At 40.5% G+C, this 22,095-nt stretch overlaps 1 protein-coding gene across 3 annotated transcripts in view; it reads right to left on the bottom strand.

Annotated features, from left to right (window-relative positions):
* The window catches only part of pde5ab (phosphodiesterase 5A, cGMP-specific, b), a 143,754-nt gene that overhangs the window by 5,350 nt on the left and 116,309 nt on the right, over positions 1 to 22,095 (bottom strand). For all 3 annotated transcript variants that reach the window (XM_078275918.1, XM_078275916.1, XM_078275917.1), the window contains exons 14-20: positions 18,270 to 18,395; positions 15,272 to 15,366; positions 14,101 to 14,188; positions 8,042 to 8,142; positions 6,078 to 6,155; positions 5,595 to 5,658; positions 358 to 432 (exon numbers count right to left, since the gene is read on the bottom strand). In XM_078275918.1, coding sequence (XP_078132044.1) covers positions 358 to 432; positions 5,595 to 5,658; positions 6,078 to 6,155; positions 8,042 to 8,142; positions 14,101 to 14,188; positions 15,272 to 15,366; positions 18,270 to 18,395 — 627 coding nt within the window. The remainder of the gene's footprint in view (positions 1 to 357; positions 433 to 5,594; positions 5,659 to 6,077; positions 6,156 to 8,041; positions 8,143 to 14,100; positions 14,189 to 15,271; positions 15,367 to 18,269; positions 18,396 to 22,095) is intronic.

Below are 22,095 nucleotides of genomic sequence, written 5' to 3'. Positions count from 1 at the left end.
TACTTACTTAATTTTTATATGTCCTACTTTGCATGATGCTGCCTTACTCATCTAAGCTTTCTATAGCTGTTCATGTTTAGCTTTCTCCGGTTCTAACTTGTCATGTTGTGTGTGTGTGTGTGTGTGTGTGTGTGTGTGTGTTTTTTTTTTTTTAATGGCTAATTTAACACCAGACTGAGGGACAACAGTTGAAAATGAGCATTTTGCCCAACAATGGAACATTTACAGTAACGTTGATCAATGTGTATTATAAAAATAAATTAATTAGTGGACCAATAACAGATCCCTGAGGCACACCACAGCTTGTGTACTTCTTAAAGAGGTTTTTGTCATACAGAGGGGACACAATGCACTTACACTGGGCTCAATGTTCAGCTCTCGTCTCTCCTTATCCCCCTGTTCGAAGAACTCAGTGGCTACTAGCTCCGCAATCTGCAGAGAGAAGACACTGATGAGTTCAAATAACATCTTTAACCTAAAGCATTGTTGATTCGAAAATTCAGTGGACTTTCAGGTAATGAAAAACTTAGAACATGACAAACAGAGAACGCATCAATAACTTCTATATTTACACTATTGACAATATTAACAATTTTCATTCCAAAAGCATTTTACTAGAAGCAAAAGCTGGCAAAAGTGGTTTTCTTCCTATATCCACAAGTTAGACCAAGGACAGAACAGAAGCAAACTATTAATGTACAAGCAAAACACATCACAGGTTGTTAAAGTTGCAGTAAACGATGCTAAGCATGCCAGCATGCTACACTCCAGGAGTCATGAAGAAGAAGAGATGGCCGAGAAACAAAAAAAGAAAACGTCTAAAGAATACAAATTGAAAAACAAGTTGTATGACCGGGAAAAGAGGAAGAGCCTTGTTAACATCGGTTGAGGCATTTTAACAGTTGTTTAGCAGTTGAGTTCAAATATCAATAATATTTATGCAGCATCGCTTACTGCACCTTCAAAGGGTAAATTCGTTTGTTTTTTTCCAACATGGACCCTATTTTCCTATGGGTTTTTTTTGTCTAAGTGACTGATAGGAAGAACAATCTTTGAAATTGGTCCAGTATTAAGCAGTCTGCTGCAGACAGCAGCGGCTTAACAAGCTACAATGTAACGTTAATGGGCAACTGCCCACCTTCAATTAACCATTAGCCACTGACAGGCTCAGATTAATATTCTAAGTGTTATGGAAAGATCCCTACAGAGATAAACCTTTTTGTTAATGTTATGACCTCATCCTTTGAGTAGCTGTTTTGTTGATATATCAGTTTAATGTCTTCTGCGTAGTGAGTTGTTAGGGTAATACTGACATGTGACATTTGTGTATTAGATGTGTGTATTAGACTTTATAAGCCAGATGTGCATGCGTGTCAAGGAGGGTCATGAGATTGAAGGTAAAATGACGACGGAGATCCATTTAAAAGTCTGAGGAAGCAGAGGCGGGGGGAGGGGGCTAAAACGAATCAACGCTACAACACAGATATGCTGAAGAAACACTGGGAGAAAGTTCACAGTTCACAAACTTGTCCTTTTTATGAATATTTACCACCAGCATCAATTCCAAGTATTCCTTTTGGCTTGAAATTTTAGATTTGCATTTGCATGAACTGGGGTAGACGCTCCATATTCATGCTCCATCTTGAAATACGTTAGCCGGTAAGGGACATACAGGACATACTGCTCCACCTTTTGTGTTTTCTCTGTCACATGATAAACTCACAGGTGCTGCTAATGCTGCTAATGGGTATAATAGCTTCCCGGCCACAGCAAGTTTGAAGAAGGAAACATGGAGGACCACACGTATTCAAAATCCAAATTTCAGGAACAGGAGTCTTCTTCTTCGCCCAGAAAAAGAAAAAGGATATTGAAGAGAGCTGAAGGCTACCGTAGCTGTAATACGTACTTTGAACTGCGTGGTGCGAGAGAGTTGATTGCGATATATGATCTAAACGCTAGATAGACACATTGGACCTTTAACCTTGAAAACTGGCGTATTTGTGGCAGTTTAATCAACATCTAGGAGGCTGATTATAGGAACGACGTTGGGACATTCTACCATGGAGAAGATTTGATGCTTATCCTGCTGCCAGAGTCAGCGCTGTCAAACTTTAACGGTGCGAGTCGACTGGAGAAGAACCAGATAGACCAAGATATATATATATATATATATATATATATACACAAAGAAAGCAAGAAAGAACAAATGCAACAACTTGAAGAAACAAGAAAAACAAAAGCATGCAAGAAACACCAAGTCTGAAGGATCGTAAGAAAAGAAATGTAGGTATGTATGAAGGTAAGTCAGGAACAAAACAAAGTAAAATAGAGTAAGAGAGCGAGAGAGAGGTAGTCACTCTAAGTTAATAGTCCCCGTCTGTTTACAGAGAGGTCAATGAGATCTGACTGCAGCCTCGGGCTCATATCAGTTTCACTCTGTGAGTATGTGTGTGTGTTGAAGCCATCTGGAGCTCACTGTTGGGTCTGCAATTAAGGCTCAGTACTATGGAGCTGCAGGGGGACTCAGTCAGGGAGACAGCTTATTAGAGCTGACTAAAACCAACACAAAACATGAGGCAAATTTTAACCAGTGAGGCTAAGTAACTTTGTCTTTATTTACTTTACTAATGTCAGTCAGAACAGCAAAAAATTTGTCTGCAGAGCAAGTTTGCTCTGAGAATAACTTGAGTGGTCAGGAGCCGCTTCATTAGACTTCCAACAACAGCAAGAAAAACCTTCTACTGGGTGTACGAAAGCATTTTAAACTGCTGATTTTGGAGGATGCTGCTGCCACACTTAAGCCATATGTTCATGATCAGTATGGTCAAGCAAGTAAAACTGTTAGGGTCATAAGTCATTTAAGGCAACCTGAATCAAAACCAAGTGATACACTCTAAGAAATATCTGTGTATTCACAGTATTTTTGTTGCTTTTTACTAACTGAGCAGCTTTGTATGAGAGAAAATGTTTTGTATTTTAACTGTAGCTACACATAAAATTGCTGTTTTGTAATTACGAGGCAAAGTCTGGGTAACGAGCTGCCAGAACCTTTTATTATGTTATTTTACGGATTTATTTCTTAGGGTGTAATTGAATCTTTTTTCCTTACTTTGTTTTAAGTAGTCTGTTTTTAATCTTAAATAGCTCATTGAAATCTTCCCTGAAAACATTTGTACTTTATTCTACACACAGCTGCACACAGCTGAGCCACAGTTGCCGTGATGGAGGCTACAGTTGAAACCCTGGGGACAGCTTCAAGATAGGCATCACTAAGCCTGGACCTGTACTGGCATTTATTAAAGCTCATAGATATGTGCTTCCAAAAAGGTCCATTACCCGACTGAACATTTTGAACTGCTCTGGGAAGGATGGAGGTAATTGGTAATTCTTTCTCTCACGGCTCACAGTCACCTTTTCTCAGCTAAATTTAACTGTAAAGATCACTTAACTGAACTGTCATGTGACCAGCCAGTGGTCGCCATAATTTCATAGGACATCAACAATTTACAAATTGTTGTGCATAGGTTTTTGTTCGATATCATACGAACCCGTTCATGAGAATGTCTTGATAATATTATCACGTGCACACAAACATGGCTACTGATTATGGTAGATTTAAACCATTCGTAAACTAAGGGTTAAAATCTCATCTGAAAACTAAAATGGAACTCCAATGTTCATCCATTCAGAGGACAAAGAGGAACTACATTTCCCTTCAGTTTTGGCAGATGAGATTGTGTTTAAGCGAGAGAACATATCTGCATGTTTACTCCCTGAATGTTTTTTAAGCGGTGTCATCTGAGGACAGGGGCCCAGCTGTTTTTATTAATGAGCACTCGTGTGTGTGTGTGTGTGTGTGTGTGTGTGTGTGTGTGTGTGTGTGGGAGTTAAAAACAGAAAGAGAGAGGGAGGGAGAGTGAGTGTTAAGAAGTAAATAGAGTGTGAAATGAGACAAAGATATGAAGTGATGCACTGCTCTTAAATGTACCTTATGTAATTTTCTGTCTCTCAATCATAACAATGGATGATAATCACAGACTTTTGATGATGTTGGGAAATTGCGTGGAATTATGGGATTTGTATTTTCATTGTTAAACACCATCGCCGATTAGAATGCATCTGTTCACGGAGGAGTTGCAAAGGGCAAAGTGGCATATAATCAATGATAAAATGATGCCGTGTGGCAGAAGGAAAAGCAGCATTACGGTTACTGAGTATTATTCTTTCTGTGACATTGTGATTTACATTAACTCTAGAACGTATCATTTGGGTTCCCGTGTTTTGACGGAAGTTAGAGTAACTAGAGGGGTCAAAGGTTATATGTCACCACTGACAGGCGACTAAATGAAACGTCCCGTGTCATTGAAATAAGATGACAGATTTCTCTGGGTCTGAACATTGTTGGAAACATTTGGGATAGTGTAAGTACAGGGGCCTCATTTAGAAAACCCGAAGAAAAAGTTGCCTGAAGCAGGGTGAAATCTGCCGTCGCAACATTCCTCATGCAAGTCGGGATTTATAAAGAATTTCCATGTGTAAAAATGTGCCCAGTTTTCCGCAACCTTTTGACCATGCGTGTGATCGTGCGTAATGCTCCCAAGGTTTTGTAGACTGCGTTTTAGTGAACTCCGATGGTAACACGAAATATCACATGTATAAAGTACTCTGGATGCATAGCGCACAGCCTGCATGTCAGCACACTTTTAATTTAGTTTTCATAACAATCATTATAATTATTATATAAGGTATTATATAACCCTCGTCTGTGGGACCCGTTTTCAATGTTTGCTAAATGAAAGATTATGCTATTTATTATTTCTTCTCACTGAAACTCACTGGCCTTGGCTCATTTTCTGTGAAGAACATAACAAATAACTTATTTTCAATGACTGCACACGGTACACCCCCCCCTACACATAACTATTACATATAAGGTGTTCGGTCTACTGGACCTGAGTGTAATAATTGTAGGTGCTATGAAACTTAACTGTGTCCTCCTCCTAACTGGGCCTGCTGTGTGTGTGTGTGTGTGTGTGTGTGTGTGTGTGTGTGTGTGTGTGGGGGCGTGTGTGTGGGCGTGTCTGATTGTAGGTGTCTGTGTCTGGGAATGTTGTCTTTCTGTACCTGCTATTCCCACACAAAGTTACAAAATTGTTCCATTTCAAGCACTTTCACCTGTTCTGATTAAGTTCTAAGAAATAAGCACCAATAATGATCAAAAATTAAATTTTTTTGAATTGAATTTCCTTCTTTTCTCACAAAAAACAAAAATGATCATATGATCATAAATGTGATCTCACAGGGGTAAATGGCAGATATAAACTATAAATGATGTAAATATCATTGGTAATTGAGCTAAATCTGTTAAGTATTTTTATTTATTTTTTAAAGATTTTTTTTTTGGGGGCTTTTCCCTTTTATTTGAAAGTGGATAGACATGAAAGGGGGAGAGAGATGGGGGATGACACGCAGCAAAGGGCAGCAGGTTGGATTGTTGTTCTGGCCCTTGAGATGAGGAATGAAATTCCATACCAGAGAAGACCAAACGTTGCAGATCAACCAACACATAGATAGTTCATTATGAGAAGTTTTACCCTTTTTTGCACTGGCCAGGGCTTGGTGATGGCTGAGATGTCACATGCAGTCATCAGCATTGACCTGAAGAGAGAGATACATTGACACACGTTGATCGTCACAGAGCCACGCCCTACAGATGATTCAATCAACAGTAGCTCCTCAACGCATACGGCCACGTCTAAGCACTATGAGTCAATTTATAGTTCTGGAAGTCAAACATTAGCATAACTTGTGTGCTTAAAATCACTAACTGCCTCTCAGAAACAACAACTCATTTCTGGGTGAAGAGAATTCTGTGAAAGTAAAGCTGCATCTAACGCACAAACCTTTGAAATGTCTCAGTAATACTATGCTTTATGATGTATTTACTGCTTAATATAGAACCGTTTATTTCAACAACAACAAAAAGAAAGAAAGAACTATGAACATTCATTTTAGAGATCTGGCTGGAAAGTCACTTAGTTGGCACGTGTTTTGAGTTTTGGAGGATTGGTACGCACCTCAGTAACTCTCTGTGATTTTCGTCCTCCCAAACAAACTGGCTGTTCTTGGTGAGCTCAAAGAACTCGCCACGCCTCCTAACACACACACACACACACACACACACACACACACACACACACACACAATGTAATAATTATCCTCATTCAGTATTTATTATTTACCTCCTCTACCACCCACTGTCTAGACTGAAAAAGAGATTTGATCAGAGCTGAAATGACTGAGGTAGATGAATGTAAAGAAAAAAGACGGGGTGAAACATTGTAACTTCCCTTGCGTGATTGATAAAGTATAAATTATTATTATACGCTACTCTCACTGTTTGCTCTCCAGGCACTGATGACACTCACTTAACCGCCATACCACGGTGATGCGTCTTCACGGTGGTGAGTAAAAATCTATACTGTCACAGCCCTAGAGCCCTAGAGCCAGTTTAATTTAATTTTTACAGTTTAAATTAAAGCTGCAAGCAGCGTTGGATGGACCCTCGCACCTCCTTGCACATCGGGGTTATTGGCGGACGCCGCTCCACGCGACCCTGCATTTGCGCAACCGTCGGACACAGCGTGCGCGGTGGAGTGTGCAGCGTTTAAGATGGTGTATTGCAAATGTACCAAGTATAGGGGCCGGGGCAAACTGTCACCAATGAAAAAGGAACTCTTTGCTGAGTTCAATGATACCTCCCACAAGAGTCTACCTTAAACGTTCACAAGTTATGAAAGGGGGCGTGGCCTGAGTACATGGGCATGGCTAGAGTATAGGGGCCGGCTCAATATCACATGTAGACCACACATTCTAAGTTTCATGTAATCGGATGATGTTTGTAATTTAAGGCTGATTTCTCCAAAAATTTCGTCCAGATTGGAAAATGTACAATCGAGTTAGAACAGCTTTCTTATTCATCGCTAAACGCTCAAAATGGCCGCCACGCCACACCCACATATTTGAACAAAAAGTCTTGATTTTAATAACTTTTTATTGTTGAGGTCTTGACATAGCAAACACCTAATTTGAAGTCCATCGGATGAAATCTCTAGTAGGAGTTCGTCATAGTATAGCACCTTGACTTTTAGGCCTACTTCCTGTCGCCACTAGGGGGCGCTATGACTTTGACTAAATATCTGTCTCTAGATCTCAGGGTTGGACTCTTTTGAATCCTGACATTTTTTTAGCTGATTGGGCAATGTACACGCACTTCCTGTTTCGGTGACGAAAAGTTTTTCTTTTAATAACTTTTCATCGTGAAGGTGTTGAGATGGTACAGACCAAATTTGAAGTCGATCGGATGAAATCTCTAGGAGGAGTTCGTTAAAGTACGACATGTGGAAATGGCCAAAAACAACTTTCAATTCAAAATGGCGGATTTCCTGTTGGGTTTAGGGTATTACTCCAATGAGCTTTCTTGTACGTCTTGACATGATACATATGCCTACCAGATTTCGTGAGTCTACATATAACGTACTGCAGGGGCTATTTTTTAGGGGGCGCTAGTGAGCCATTTTTGGGCGCATATTACCGAAACCCTTAGAAAAAGGTACATTTTCACCAGGCTTGATGCAACCGCCAATTTTAGTGAGTTTTTGAATATGTTAAGCCCCTCAAAAAGGCGATTCATTTGCAGAAAATAATTCCTTCAGTTTCAATAGGGCCTTCACCGCTGTCAGTGCTCAAGCCCTAACAAGCTGAAGTATTTCAAGTAAAAAGGGAATTTCTGTATAATAGAAATATGTGACAAGTAATAAAGACATATCAGCATTCTGGAATGACGAGACAGGATGCTTTGCTGTATTCTGGAGATGAAAAAGCGAGATTGCAACAGCTCTGTGAAGTGCTGATTGCATGTAATCACCCCCAGTCCAAATACTCTCTCTCCTCTGCCCAAATGGCATTTTCTTCCTCTGTCTTCCCCCTTTCCACCCCTCTCCAGTAAGATTTCCATCTGGGCTTGACATTTGGTACCTACTTCATGTACAGGGCCAGGTCAGTGGCCAGAATAGCCCTCTCGATCATCTTCAGAGTGGCTTTGTACTCGTCCAGGGAGAGACCGCTCAGGATCTGGTTTCCCTGGAGAGAGAGAGAGAGAGAGAAAGAAAACAGCTCTGTATTTTATTTAATGATTTACACTTACATACGTACATACATGAGGGTTTGACTGTGTGTGTGTGTATGTGTGTGTGTGTGTGTGTGTGTGTGTGTGTGTGTGTGTGTGTGTGCGCGCGCACACGCACACGCTTACACCTGTGTGAATATGTCTGAATGTGTCCTGCAGCAATGTTAAGTGGTGCTGTGGAGTTCAGAGTGCATTTAGAGTTTGTTTAGAGGCCATAAAGATCAGAGCAGGCTGTAAGTCACTAGATTTTATCGTGCCGTCAGAGGGTTCTGGGTAGGCTAGCAGCTGGAAAATGAGCACAATAGGCATTATACATAATAAAAAAAGATTCAGCATTCAGCAACAACATTATGGCCTGTGAACATCGACTAGCACGCCATCCTTTCCCTGTGCAGAAACCGTTGACAGTTTCAGGTTGAAATGATTTGAACTGTGCTATAAATCCATTGTTTTAAGGTTTCAAGGCTCTGTGTACAAGGTTTTATTTAACCAGGTTTAGAGATAGAAATCTCAGAGATTACTACCTTCACCCTAATATTAGTCTGGCATTCTGGGATGGGAGAAAAATGTGCTCTGGCTTATTGGCATTTTTTTAAACCAATCACAATCGTCTTGGGCGGTGCTAAGCGCCGGACGGAGCAACGGTGCCTCTGCAAAATAGTCTCAGGAAGGAACTTGTTTTGGTGGAACATGTACGTTCAAAAGTAGTTTTAGTCGTGCAACAGAAAACTCAGATTGGACAGATAGTCTAGCTAGCTGTCTGGATTTACCCTGCAGAGATCTGAGGAGCAGTTAACCATAGTCCTCACAAATCCACCGGAGTTTAGAACGCCAACACAAAGAAAGAGGAAGGGGACGGACATCCGGCTAAAAATGAGGGACATCCGGCGGCACCGGAGAGATCGAAGAATTGGGATTTAAATAGTGAACAGCTGTCTTTGGAACTACCTTCTAAAAAAGTAAAAGTCTATTAAAACAGTTAACAGCATGTCTGGTGGATTACCCAGAGTAAAAGCCTGGTATGTCACACCATAAAGTGGCACAGCAAAGTTCGTCCACGTGTCCTCATGGAACAAGTAGCGCGAGAAGCTTGGTGACGTAGTGACTATTGCAACCATTGCACTCGATGGGAGGGCGGCTGTGTTTCTATCAATGATGCTTGGTGCTCAAACGCAGTCAGAGTTGATAAACAATGTTCCGCAGATGTCAAATCTTCATCTTAAGATCAAGGGCGTAACTTTGGGTTCAACATTGGGGGGGGTTGAGATCTCCACCTATCTTACGTGGCAGTCTGTTTCATCATTGTGGGAACAAATTCTAACCGGTGGGTCTTTAAGTGTACTAAAAGTAGCATATCATATGACATGGTTTATTTAATAAATTCAACAATATAATCATGCTTTTTTCAACAATCTGTTGTACTGGAATCAAACTGCATTAAACTGTGTCAACACCCTACAAATATAGGATTAGAACACCATGTTTGAGACACATGTACAGGAAATTATAATATTTATGCCAAAAATACCAGTGGCACCAAAACTTGCGACTTGCTCTGTGGGTAGAGTAACAAATGTGTTGCTCCAGTGGAGCTGCTCAGTGGCCAGCAGATCAGACTGTGGTAGTACTGGGCAGCTTCCAGGTATGAATGTGATCAGATCAGACTGTGGTAGTACTGGGCAGCTTCCAGTATGAATGTGATCAGATCAGACTGTGGTGGTACTGGGCAGCTTCCAGGTATGAATGTGATCAGATCAGACTGTGGTAGTACTGGGCAGCTTCCAGGTATGAATGTGATCAGATCAGACTGTGGTGGTACTGGGCAGCTTCCAGGTATGAATGTGATCAGATCAGACTGTGGTGGTACTGGGCAGCTTCCAGGTATGAATGTGATCAGATCAGACTGTGGTGGTACTGGGCAGCTTCCAGTATGAATGTGATCAGATCAGACTGTGGTGGTACTGGGCAGCTTCCAGTATGAATGTGATCAGATCAGACTGTGGTGGTACTGGACAGCTTCCAGTATGAATGTGATCAGATCAGACTGTGGTGGTACTGGGCAGCTTCCAGGTATGAATGTGATCAGACTGTGGTGGTACTGGGCAGCTTCCAGGTATGAATGTGATCAGATCAGACTGTGGTGGTACTGGGCAGCTTCCAGTATGAATGTGATCAGATCAGACTGTGGTGGTACTGGGCAGCTTCCAGGTATGAATGTGGTCAGATCAGACTGTGGTGGTACTGGGCAGCTTCCAGGTATGAATGTGATCAGACTGTGGTGGTACTGGGCAGCTTCCAGGTATGAATGTGATCAGACTGTGGTGGTACTGGGCAGCTTCCAGTATGAATGTGGTCAGATCAGACTGTGGTGGTACTGGGCAGCTTCCAGGTATGAATGTGGTCAGATCAGACTGTGGTAGTACTGGGCAGCTTCCAGTATGAATGTGATCAGATCAGACTGTGGTGGTACTGGGCAGCTTCCAGTATGAATGTGATCAGATCAGACTGTGGTTGTACTGGGCAGCTTCCAGGTATGAATGTGATCAGATCAGACTGTGGTAGTACTGGGCAGCTTCCAGGTATGAATGTGATCAGATCAGACTGTGGTTGTACTGGGCAGCTTCCAGGTATGAATGTGATCAGATCAGACTGTGGTAGTACTGGGCAGCTTCCAGGTATGAATGTGGAACTGTGTGAATGTGACAGGTCGTCGTTGCAAATGAGAAGTTGTTCTCAATCGACTTACTGTATTTTCCGGACTATAAGTCGCACTTTTTTTCATACTTTGGCTGGTCCTGCGACTTATAGTCAGGTGCGACTTATATATCAAAATATATATAATTTAACATGTTTTTAAATGTTATTTCATGCTGAAAACATTACCGTCTACAGCCGCTCTAGGCGCTCTAGGCTTGTGACGACTATATGCTGCTCCTAAAGACAACCGAGAAAGAAAAGAAACTGCAGGTAGTGAAATACGCAGCCGAAAACGGTAATCGAGCAGCAGAACTAAAGTTTGGAGTGAGTGAGAAACTTGTGAGGGACTGGAGAAAAGGTTAGTCTTAAAAAAAAAAAGAAAGCTAGTCGCGCGCTGAAATCCAGATGGCCAGAGCTGGAGGAAGGAGTCCACAGATGGGTGCTTGAACAACGTGCTGCTGGGAGAGGCTCGTCAACAGTGCAGTTACGTTACGTTAACATAGAGGACACCTACCGTATTCAGCCCCTTGTTCTGGGGGCTGTTGGGGAGTTTAATAACTGTTAATGTGTTACGTTAACATAGAGGACACCTACCGTATTCAGCCCCTTGTTCTGGGGGCTGTTGGGGAGTTTAATAACTGTTAATGTGTTACGTTAACATAGACGACACCTACCGTATTCAGCCCCTTGTTCTGTGTGCTATTGTGTAGTTTAATAACTTGCCTTTCCAGATTAAATGTCTGTTCTTGGTCTTGAATTTTGTGAAATAAATTTCTAAACAAATGCAACTTATAGTCCAGTGCGACTTATATATGTTTTTTTCCTCTTCATGACGCATTTTTTGACTGATGCGACTTATAGTCCGGAAAATACGGTACCTTGATAAATAAAGGTAAAAAAATACCATTCGTACATAGCCATGAAAATAAAGTACTGTAATTCCCATGTATTCTTACATATTTATCACTGTCAGCCCCACATTGACTGCTGCTGTATAAGAAAGCTCGGTAACACTTTATAATAATGGTACTAGGGCTGGGCGATATTGAGAAAATCTAATATCACGATATTCTTGACCAAATACCTTGATGTCGATATTGCGACGATATTGTAAGATTGACAATTGGTGCTTTAATAAAATATTATTTACACAATGAGATTTTTGATAAATAATCATCAGAAACGTTGATTTAATGACAGGCTAAAGAAACTGAATATTCTTCAGAATATACAGTATGTATGTAGAGTTCGGTTTTTTAAAGAAGACATGAACATCATTATTATAAAGTGTTACCGAGCGCGCTGGTCAGCATAGTGAGGGAATTGGTGTTCAATTTTATTTTTTTCAAAACTTCTACCAGCATGTCCACACCCCCACCAGGGGAAACAATACTCTGGACCGTGTTGGCCCTGGACCCTGGACCAAAGCCCTCTCCCTCAGCCCACACTTCCCTGCTTCTTCTGCCCTGCTATTACCTATCGGCCAACATATATATCAATACTCAGTGAAACTCGGTGAAAGAAGTATTCACATCCTTCACTTTAAGTGACTATATGTCACTTTTTAATGTTTCTGAAGCACTGTCATTTTTCATACAATAGTCTTAAATGACCTGTAACAGCAAACGAGACTAACAGTGAAAAGAACGCTATGTTTATATTAATGCCTCTGCCCCGGTCTGATTTTTTTTCGCGCAGTCACAGAATAATTTGTGGCAGGTAGATGGCGCTACAGTGACACATTCTGAAGGGTCACAGATTTCTTTGGAACACCGGAAAAGCCTGTGTTAGTGTAAGTGTTTAATGTTATTTTATAAGTTATCTGTTGTACTTATGGCTGATACTGGGGCAGGACCACAGGAAAGAAGAAAATAAACTAAGAACAACTAAAAGCTACAAGGGAAAGTGAAAGACAACGGCAATAACCCGAGTCACTCGGTCGGGCTTTCAACAGATGAAGACATTTACGGGATTGTAAATGATTCAAAAACGTCCCCGAATTGGCTATATGTATATATGACCTCCTGGTAACACTAATCTACAGTGGGTAATACAGCACCGTAAAGAAAAGAGCGCTAGGACAGCAGGTGTGGTAAAAACACTACACTAGAATCAACACAAACTGAAAGTTACATATAGACACTTTAAAGGTGCTCTAAGCGTTGTCACACGTTTTTTAGGCTACAAAATTTTTTGTCAAATACAGCAAACATCTCCAAAAAAAACGCGGTCTCTTTGGACAGCCCAGGCTCTACAAACGGCAACAATAACAAACTGGCCAACCTGCACCATGAAAGATACACAAACAGTGTTCCAGCGTTCCAGCCAATAACCGACCAGAAGGATTTGGGGGTGGGGTTTGGGGGGTTAGTGCACAGAAGCAAGGAAGGGAGGGAGAGGGGATGGGATGAGGAGGAGGGAGGGGCGAGCTAACTTCGAGCGTCAAAAAGAAGTAACATCACCCAACATCGCTTAGAGCACCTTAAGTAAAAGTACTAGTAAACCACTGTAAAAAGTAAAGTAAGTAAGTAAAAGTCCTGCATTAAAAATGTTACTTAAGTAAAAGTATGTAAGTATCATCAGGAAAATGTACTTGTAAGTATTAAAAGTAAAAGTACTAGAAAAGTAGAAAAACCCTCCCATTTTAGAAACTGGAAACGATCCAAACAGTTGTCAATCAACTAAGTGTTTAATCGGATAATCATTACAGCTGTACAGTTTCATTTAGAATAAAACTATAAAAAGATAAAAAGATTTTATAAACTACATGTGTTTTGTGTGCAGACATCTTAATGTATAAAGTAACTCGTAACAAGCTGTCAGATGAATGTAGTGGAATAAAAAGTACAATATTTCACTCTGAAATGTAGCGAAGTAGAAAGTGGCATGAAAAGAAAAGACTTAAGTAAAGTACAAGTACTGCAATAAGGTGACATCGCCCTGGATTATCTATATGTCTCTTCTGATCTGTTCTGTTGTTGGGGCTCTGAACCAATAACACCGGTATGTCTCCATGCAACAAACACGGACAATCAAATCCATCTGCGTTCATGCCGCTGCTACATCACGCACCTGATGAAATCAGCTACTTATCAGACAAAGCAAGAAACCATTTAAGAACAATGTTTTCTTTAATGTGGTAGTTGGTTGTTAGAGGGGTGGTGCAAAGAGAAGAACGATGGGTTGACTGTATATGTGTAAGGGAGTACACCTACAGAGCTGTTGAGGATCATGAGGCACTGGTCGAAGTGGTGATGCTCCATGGTGGAGTGACAGTAGAGCTGGGCCAGTGGATGGTCACTCCTGGACAGACAGACAGACACACACACACACACACACACACACACACACACACACACACACACACACACACACACACACACACACAAAGTGAGAAACACAGAGTGGATACAGTGCTTTCCCACAATTGCATATAGAGCTCAACAATGACTACCCACTTTTTTAATAGTTCTGGTTCTGGAAGTGTTTTTCCCCATTCAGTATCTCCATTGACGTTTCATTAAATGCTGATATAAAGAGTGTTTACGTCTGGAACCAAGCCAACCAGCCCCGAGATAACTCGTGAGCATAAATGTTAAAATATGTTCATTATGTCCTCAGTTGTAGATTATGTAATGTAATGCTGTACTGTTCTGTATTGTGTGTATGTTTATGCCACATGGGAGCGCTAATGTGCAGGCTATAGAGGATGCGTTTGCGTCATTATGTTTGTCCCAGCTGATTTGCTGTAGTTAACTTGGAAGCTGTCTGACCGTGAGACTGATGTGTCTGCAGCTCGGAAATAAATCTGTCTGCAGCTCGGAAATAAATATAAAGATAATCCATCTCTATCGTCCACCCTTTTCCTCCGAATGCAACATTAGCTGCAACAATAGTGTAACAACTCAACAATAAAACATTTGAGTCGGCACAAAAAACATTTTGAAAATGACAAAAAAGCCAAAGGTGCAAGACTGTGAACAGAAACTATCAGAGACTTCTATGGTAGCAGCTCGCTCTAGCTGTTAGCGGGTTTGCGGGTACCGTAAACATTTCCATGGTAACAGCAATTTGGACCAATCAGAGATGTCTCTGTTACGCTTAGGATCCTGGGCAGTGTAGTTGTTCTCCATAAGATCATGAATAAAACATGTTTCTCTTAAAACAAGGTTGATTTCATGCAGACTTCTAACTTTTACAGGAGCAGAAACCTCGCAGTCGTAATCTCGTAGCTCGCAGTCAGTCTACCCCAGATGGTTTAGACATTATGAATGATAATCTAAATCCTTATGGAGAAAATAAGCGGGAGTTTTAATTCCGGAACCACACTGTTGAGCTCTATTCAATCATACATATCATCCTGTGACTGAGACTCTCCTACTGTACCTCTGTATGTAGGAGTTGTTGACTCCTCTGTGGTCCAGATCGTGGCAGAGAGTAGCAATCATCAGAGCCAAGACCTCCAGATCACTCAGGTTATTCTGTCAGGGGATGGACCAGTGAATCAAGTCAAAGAAAAGGATGGGAGTGAAAAAACACACACACACAAACTACATGCACATAATGGCAGCTGGTTAACAGATTATCATCTTTTGCCACAATTAAACCAAACAGCAAGGCGCATGACGCATGACGCTTATATATATATAATCAGAAATCAGAAATCCCAGATGAAAGTATACCCACCCAGGCCCCACCCTCCACCCTATGGCGCAGTAATGCTCAAAGAAAACACATACACAAAAAAGGATATAAATACAGTATATATATATATATATATATATATATATATATATATATATATATACATATATATATATATATACACACACACACACACACACACACACACACACAGACACACACACATGTATACTAATACATAAACATATACATACCATACACACATACATACATGTAAAGAAAAGAAAGAAAAAAAGAAAATAAAATAGAAAAGAAAACTATGTGCTGTATATACACACATGTATATACAGTTGTGTTCAAAACAATAGCAGTCCAACATCACTAACCTCATAAATCAAATGTTTTGCTAGAAGTGATATTTCTACATGGCAAATCATTTCCTAGTAAGTGTTGTAGAGTCCTAGAAAACCAACAGACCGTCATGACATGCATGCTGCTCATTCTGTGTAATTGAATCTGTAATTGAAAGGGGCATGTTCAAAATAATAGCAGTGTTGTGTTCAGTTAGTGAGGTGATTGATTCTGTGAAGAAACAGGTGTCAGTTATGGCCCATATTTAAGGAAGGAAGGAAGCAAATGTTGTGCATGCTGGTTATAGTGCATTTCACACTGAAATACTCAACAAAATGGGTCGTCCAGAAATTGCTCTGAGGAACAGCGGACTTTGATTAAAAAGTTGATTGGAGAGGGGAGGGGAAAACATATACAGAAGTGCAGAAAAGTATAGGCTGCTCAGCCAAAATGATTTCAAATGCCTTGAAATGGCATCCAAAGCCTGAACGACGTGGGAAAAAACGGTCAACTACCATTCGAATGGATCGAAGAATAGCCAAAATGGAAAGGCTCAACCAATGATCAGCTCCAGGAAAATCAAAGAAGACTTAAAGTTACGTGTGAGTACTGTTAGGATCAGAAGAAGGCTATGTGAAGCAAAGCTATCAGCTAGAAGCCCCCGCAAAGTCCCATAGCTGAAAAAAAGACATGTACTGAATAGGTTGAAATTTGCCAAAGGACACACATTGACTGGCCAAAGGAGAAATGGAGCAACAGTCTGTGGACTGATGAGAGCAAAACTGTTCTTTTTGGGTCTAGGGGCCGCAGACAGTTTGTCCGACGACCCCGATGCACTGAATTCAAGCCACAGTACACTGTGAAGACAGTAAAGCATGGTGGTGCAAACATTATGTTATGGGGATGTTTCTCATACTGTAGTGTTGGGCCTATTTATCGCATATCAGGGATCATGGATCAGTTTCAATACATCAAAATACTTGAAGAGGTCATGTTGCCTTATGCTGAAGAGGAAATGCCTTTGAAATGGGTTTTTCAACAAGACAATGACCCAAAACACACCAGTAAGCGAGCAAAGTCTTGATTCCAGATGAACAAGATTGATGTTAATGAGTGGCCAGCCCAATCCCCAGACCTCAATCCCATAGAAAACTTGTGGGGTGACATCAAAAATGCTGTTTCTGAGGCAAAACCCAGTAATGCAGAGGAATTGTGGAATGTAGTTCAATCTTCCTGGGCTGGAATACCTGTTCACAGGTGCCAGAAGTTGGTCGACTCCATGCAACACAGATGTGAAGCAGTTCTCAGAAATAATGGTTATGCAACTAAATATTAGTGCAGTGATTCAAAGTAAAGCAAACCCTTGAGACATCTTTCAGTTCATACAGTAAATGTTTGAGTTTGTAAAGAAAAATGCAAATACTGCTATTTCTTTGAACAGACTAATATTCCTTTTTCTTCACTTTCTGTAAAGGTAGAACACAAACATGATCAATTTTGGTCATGTTTTGATTTGGAATTGAATGTGCAGTGTTCCCAGTGCATTGATATTATGGAATTAAAAGATATTCTAAGGATTCTGAGCATTATTCACTTTTTTTAAATACACTGCTATTATTCTGAACACAACTGTACATTACATACACACACACACACACACACACACACACACACACACACACACACACTTATATACACGTATACAAAACACTGATTTTGTGTCACAGAAACTAGTATTCCAGGTTTTCCAAACTTTTTTTATTCTTAGTGGTGTAGGAGACAATTTGAATTTGTACCAGTTCCCCCATAGGTGTACAAATCAAATGTCCATTCAACATTAGGCCAGGTTCCAACCATTGTCCAGAGGTTCCAAAGACACTATAGGGTTTTAGGTTGATTGCTTACATTCTGTGGAACCAGTTGTTTCAATTAATGTTACTTCACAATGAGAAACAACCTGCAGAGACTTATGATTTCATGGATTTATTGTTACTTTTTGTTCAAAGTTATCATTGCATGGTAATGCAGATGTAAGCAGGAATTGTAGTGCATTCAGGGAAGCCATTTGGGAAATAAGGGAGACTTCAGTCAATCTTGTTAATCAACTAATATTCACAGCATCATCCCATTCCCATCCCATAAATGGGTCTGATCTGACTGTGGAATGTGCCAGTGCTTTTTAAGAACTGACTTAACGTTGTTATATAGACTATCTCGAACCTAGCCTGCTTAAGTTACCATTGTGATGGTAACTTAATCCTGCTTCATAGTACAGGCCTCAGGTCTCTGTTCTTCATGTGGGTCCACTTGCAAACAACCCCTAACAGGATTTTAGTAAAAGGCAATTTAACAAATCACCTGGTCCTAGGCAGTGATTGGCTACACTGACCTGTAAGCGTCCTGACTTGAGGAGGGTGAACATGCTCTGGGCGGTGTTGAAGGCATGCCTCCAGTTGTGATAGGCCACATTCTTCCTGTAGTTCTTCTTCACACTTAGAATCCACTTGAGCAAATTCTAAAAAATAAAAGAAGAAAAAAAGAGAAAGAGCAGGAAAGGATTTATTCATCCCTTGTGAGTGACTTTTCCAGAGCTGGATGTGCACCACACAAGCACAATATTTATTGATATAAGAAAGGTCAGTAAACTCCATTTGAACTCAGTGCTCTTTTACAAGATAGAGCCTTCGCCCAGCCATGGCCCCACATATCTTAAAAATAATCAGCAAAGAGTTATCTTATCCTTATATAAAACATATTGAGCAAACAGGTCTCATCAAAGGAAGACATGCATCCAACCACTTGCAATACGTCTACCAGAAAAATTGCATCACCGGTGTACTGTCCGCTACGATAAACCATAAAATAAGCTTATACGCAGATAACATCATACTCTACTAACAGAACACACAAGAATCACTACAAGGAACCATAAACCTATTCACAGGTGAAAACAACACTGTTACGTGCAAGGGCGGACTGGCCATCTGGCATACTGGGCACTTTCCCGGTGGGCCGACATGCTTTTTGGGCCGACCGGCGACACTTTTTTTTTTTTGTAAAGCCCATGAACCGGCCCATAAAAGTGGTAGGCCTAGATCGGCGGCCCATTGTTTTTTCAATTGACACTGGGCTGGCCCAAAAATATCACATAGGCTAGGTTTTTCCATACACCCCCTACTTTCACAATGAAATGGACTAGTCCGTAATGGTGCGCGGCGCAAAAGATAAACACACAGTGACAGGAGAACTGGGAAGTACACAAAAAGAGACGAAGCAAGACGAGTCTAAACGCGAAAATGAAAGAAAGCGGCTAAAATAAAAGAAAAAAGTGAAAAGACGCACGCTGCCAAAGATGACAAACTTTTTTACGGCTATTGTTGGGGATACAGAGGAACAACAACATCCAAAGCGTTGAACATGCCGCTACAGCAGCAGCAGCTAGCTGTGAAGTGGCGCTAGGTGAGGATAACGTTAACCAAGACAATGAAGAGGACATCATATCTTTAAACAGCACCCTTTTGGGGATTTCTGCCTGCATGCAGTTTCGGGTGTGCATCGGCCAGGCTAGAATAGTGATAGAGATCATGGAGGCAAAACGCAAAGGAGGTGCAGAGAAGCTGCGTGAGAAAAAGAAACAGGCCCTTCAGGCAGACACTGCCAAATGTGTCAAATTGACAGACATGTTTTCGGCAGTAGCAGGACCTTCATCAGCTCCCGTGGCTGATGATAGTGGTGGTGGTGTCGGTGTCGGCGGCAGTGGCATGCACAGTGAGGAGGAGAATCAGGAGGAGAGGGACAGAGATGAGGTAGTGAGGGTAGAACCTGCGGTAAGCACAACTCCCCTTAAAACACTTTGCCCCTTGATAAAACTGAGCCAAAAACAAGTAGTGGACAAACTGTTGATGATAACACACTACTAAAATAAGTAGGCATGCTATACTCAGAGTGATAGAGAAAGACATGATTGCATTAGTTTGGCTAAGTGCTCGAGTATCTGAGTCTTGACTGATGATGTTCTCACCGTTTTATTATTATTAGGTTATATTAGCCTACCTTTCATTCAACAAAGTAGCCTACATCTTAATAATAAGCAAAACACCACCTTAAGGTTCATCAAACCTTAAGCTTGTGCATTTGTGTCCTTAAAGTAGCCTAGATAAACGTTGCACATCATGCAAACTTTCTTAACAAGAATTGTAGCTTTTCTATCTGCATTGGCAGACAAAAACTCATGATAGACCTCTTCAAATTACTGTAAAGCACAGGGCCTCTTCAGTCTTGAAATGATAAAAACAATATATATATATTTATATATAGCTTGTTTTATGATTCATGAGGAGTATACCATTTTATTGTATTAATAAATGGCACTTTATTTAAATATTTAATGTGTCAACCCTCACTGATTCTTGCTTACTCATACATGGCGTTAGGAGTAGGAGTTGTTATACATATTCAAGGGAGCGCAAGGACGGGTGGTATTTGTGATCTTATGTGGAGGTTTTTTTTTTATGTTTGTGTTTTTATTGTTATCTGTTGATTATTGGAGTGGACGATGCAAGAAAGAATTCTGTGTGGAGTTTTATCTCATTGTATCTTATAACTTTCCAAAAGGAGAAATCCTGCTGCCCTGCAATCACCCATCCCTCCCTCCACATAAGATACTTAGGAACCACCCTTACATCTCAACCCACTCATCAAAACAATTAAAGATGACGCAAACAGATGGATGAACCTGCCAGTCTCATTAATCAGAAGAATAGCATTCACCAAGATAACAACTACCCAAAATAAATTACCTTTTCTCAATGATTTAATTACACCCACCCCTCACAAGGTTCAACTCTCTAAATTCAACAATAACAACATTTTATTGTAAAAATAAAACAAACCAACAATCAAAACCCCGGATAAGCGGATGAAGATGGATGGATGGATGGAACAATCAAAATCACCACATTTAAAAAAAACCAATAAGCTCAGAGGTCTTGATGCACCAAACTTTTATAAACACTTGCAAATCCTAACCAAATGGATCCATCCCACCAAACACTGTTAGATATTGAACAAGAACTAGACCTCTCAACTATGCCATTTAACAGTGCTTCCATTAAACACCCTGAGGCCCCACATCCCAAGGGGCCTCAGGGTGTCAACTGGTTGTGGTAATTTGACTCATTTTTAGGACATTTGCCACAAAGACAATATTGTCTAAACCAGTGGTTCTCAAAAAAAATTTCAATAATGTACCCCCTTTGAATTGTTTTTTAAGCCAAGTACCCCCTGACCAGCGCAAACCAATACAGGTACAATACAGCGCTGGCAGTGATAGATTAACTAAACAACACCCTTGTCACTGAAAAACATTTAAATGCTACGTTTCAAATGTTTAGAATCCATCACTTAGATCATTCATTATTATAGTATAATTATTTTCAGAATAATGCATGACATATTTTTTAATTAGCATTTTGCAAAAATCTCACGTACCCCCTGCAGTACTCCAATGTACCCCTAGGGGTACACTGGTCTAAACTATGTGTTTCATGTTTCTGTCTCAAAATCAAGTTTTAAGAGCTTTCATTATTGTATTATTATACATATATATTATATATATATATATATATATATATATATATATATATATATATATATATATATTATTATATTAAGCCAACATGTATGTAAGTTGTGTTTAATCAAATTATACCAAACTAACTCAAATAAGCTAAGCTATTAGGTCATGAGAACGTGGAGGCAACATGGTACATCCACATGGTACAGAAGCCAGCTAATCTGGCCATAGTTTTGGGGGAACCAGGGCAGTTAGCCGTGTTTTTCCTGGAGGTAATCCAGCCTTGAACTGAGTTCTTGTAACTATTACTATACTATAATTCAACCTAACCTTGATTTTTAATTGTTCGGATTTGATTTTAGCTTTGAGATGCAATGTGTGACTAAAGAAAAACTAGAATGTAAAAGCAAATGTGATGAGCAAAGCTTGACTGTCAGGATGCTTGCCTTTTCTGAAAGTGAAGACTCAGCACCAGAAAACCAATGCTCTATGCTTCGTTTGTCTTTGCTACACGACATGAGTAAAACTAAACTCAAATGGTTTCATTTTCTCTAGCGGGATCGTTAACCCCCAGCCAGGCTGGGATGCTCGGGGTGGTCAGTGTGTCAGCTCTCCTCCAATCAAAGGCTCTCTTTATGAG

This window comes from Sander vitreus, chromosome 19 (assembly GCF_031162955.1).
Source record: "Sander vitreus isolate 19-12246 chromosome 19, sanVit1, whole genome shotgun sequence".
Taxonomy (NCBI): Eukaryota; Metazoa; Chordata; class Actinopteri; order Perciformes; family Percidae; genus Sander; species Sander vitreus.
Note: the sequence above shows the minus strand (reverse complement) of the source record. Positions and strands in the feature narration are given on the sequence as shown.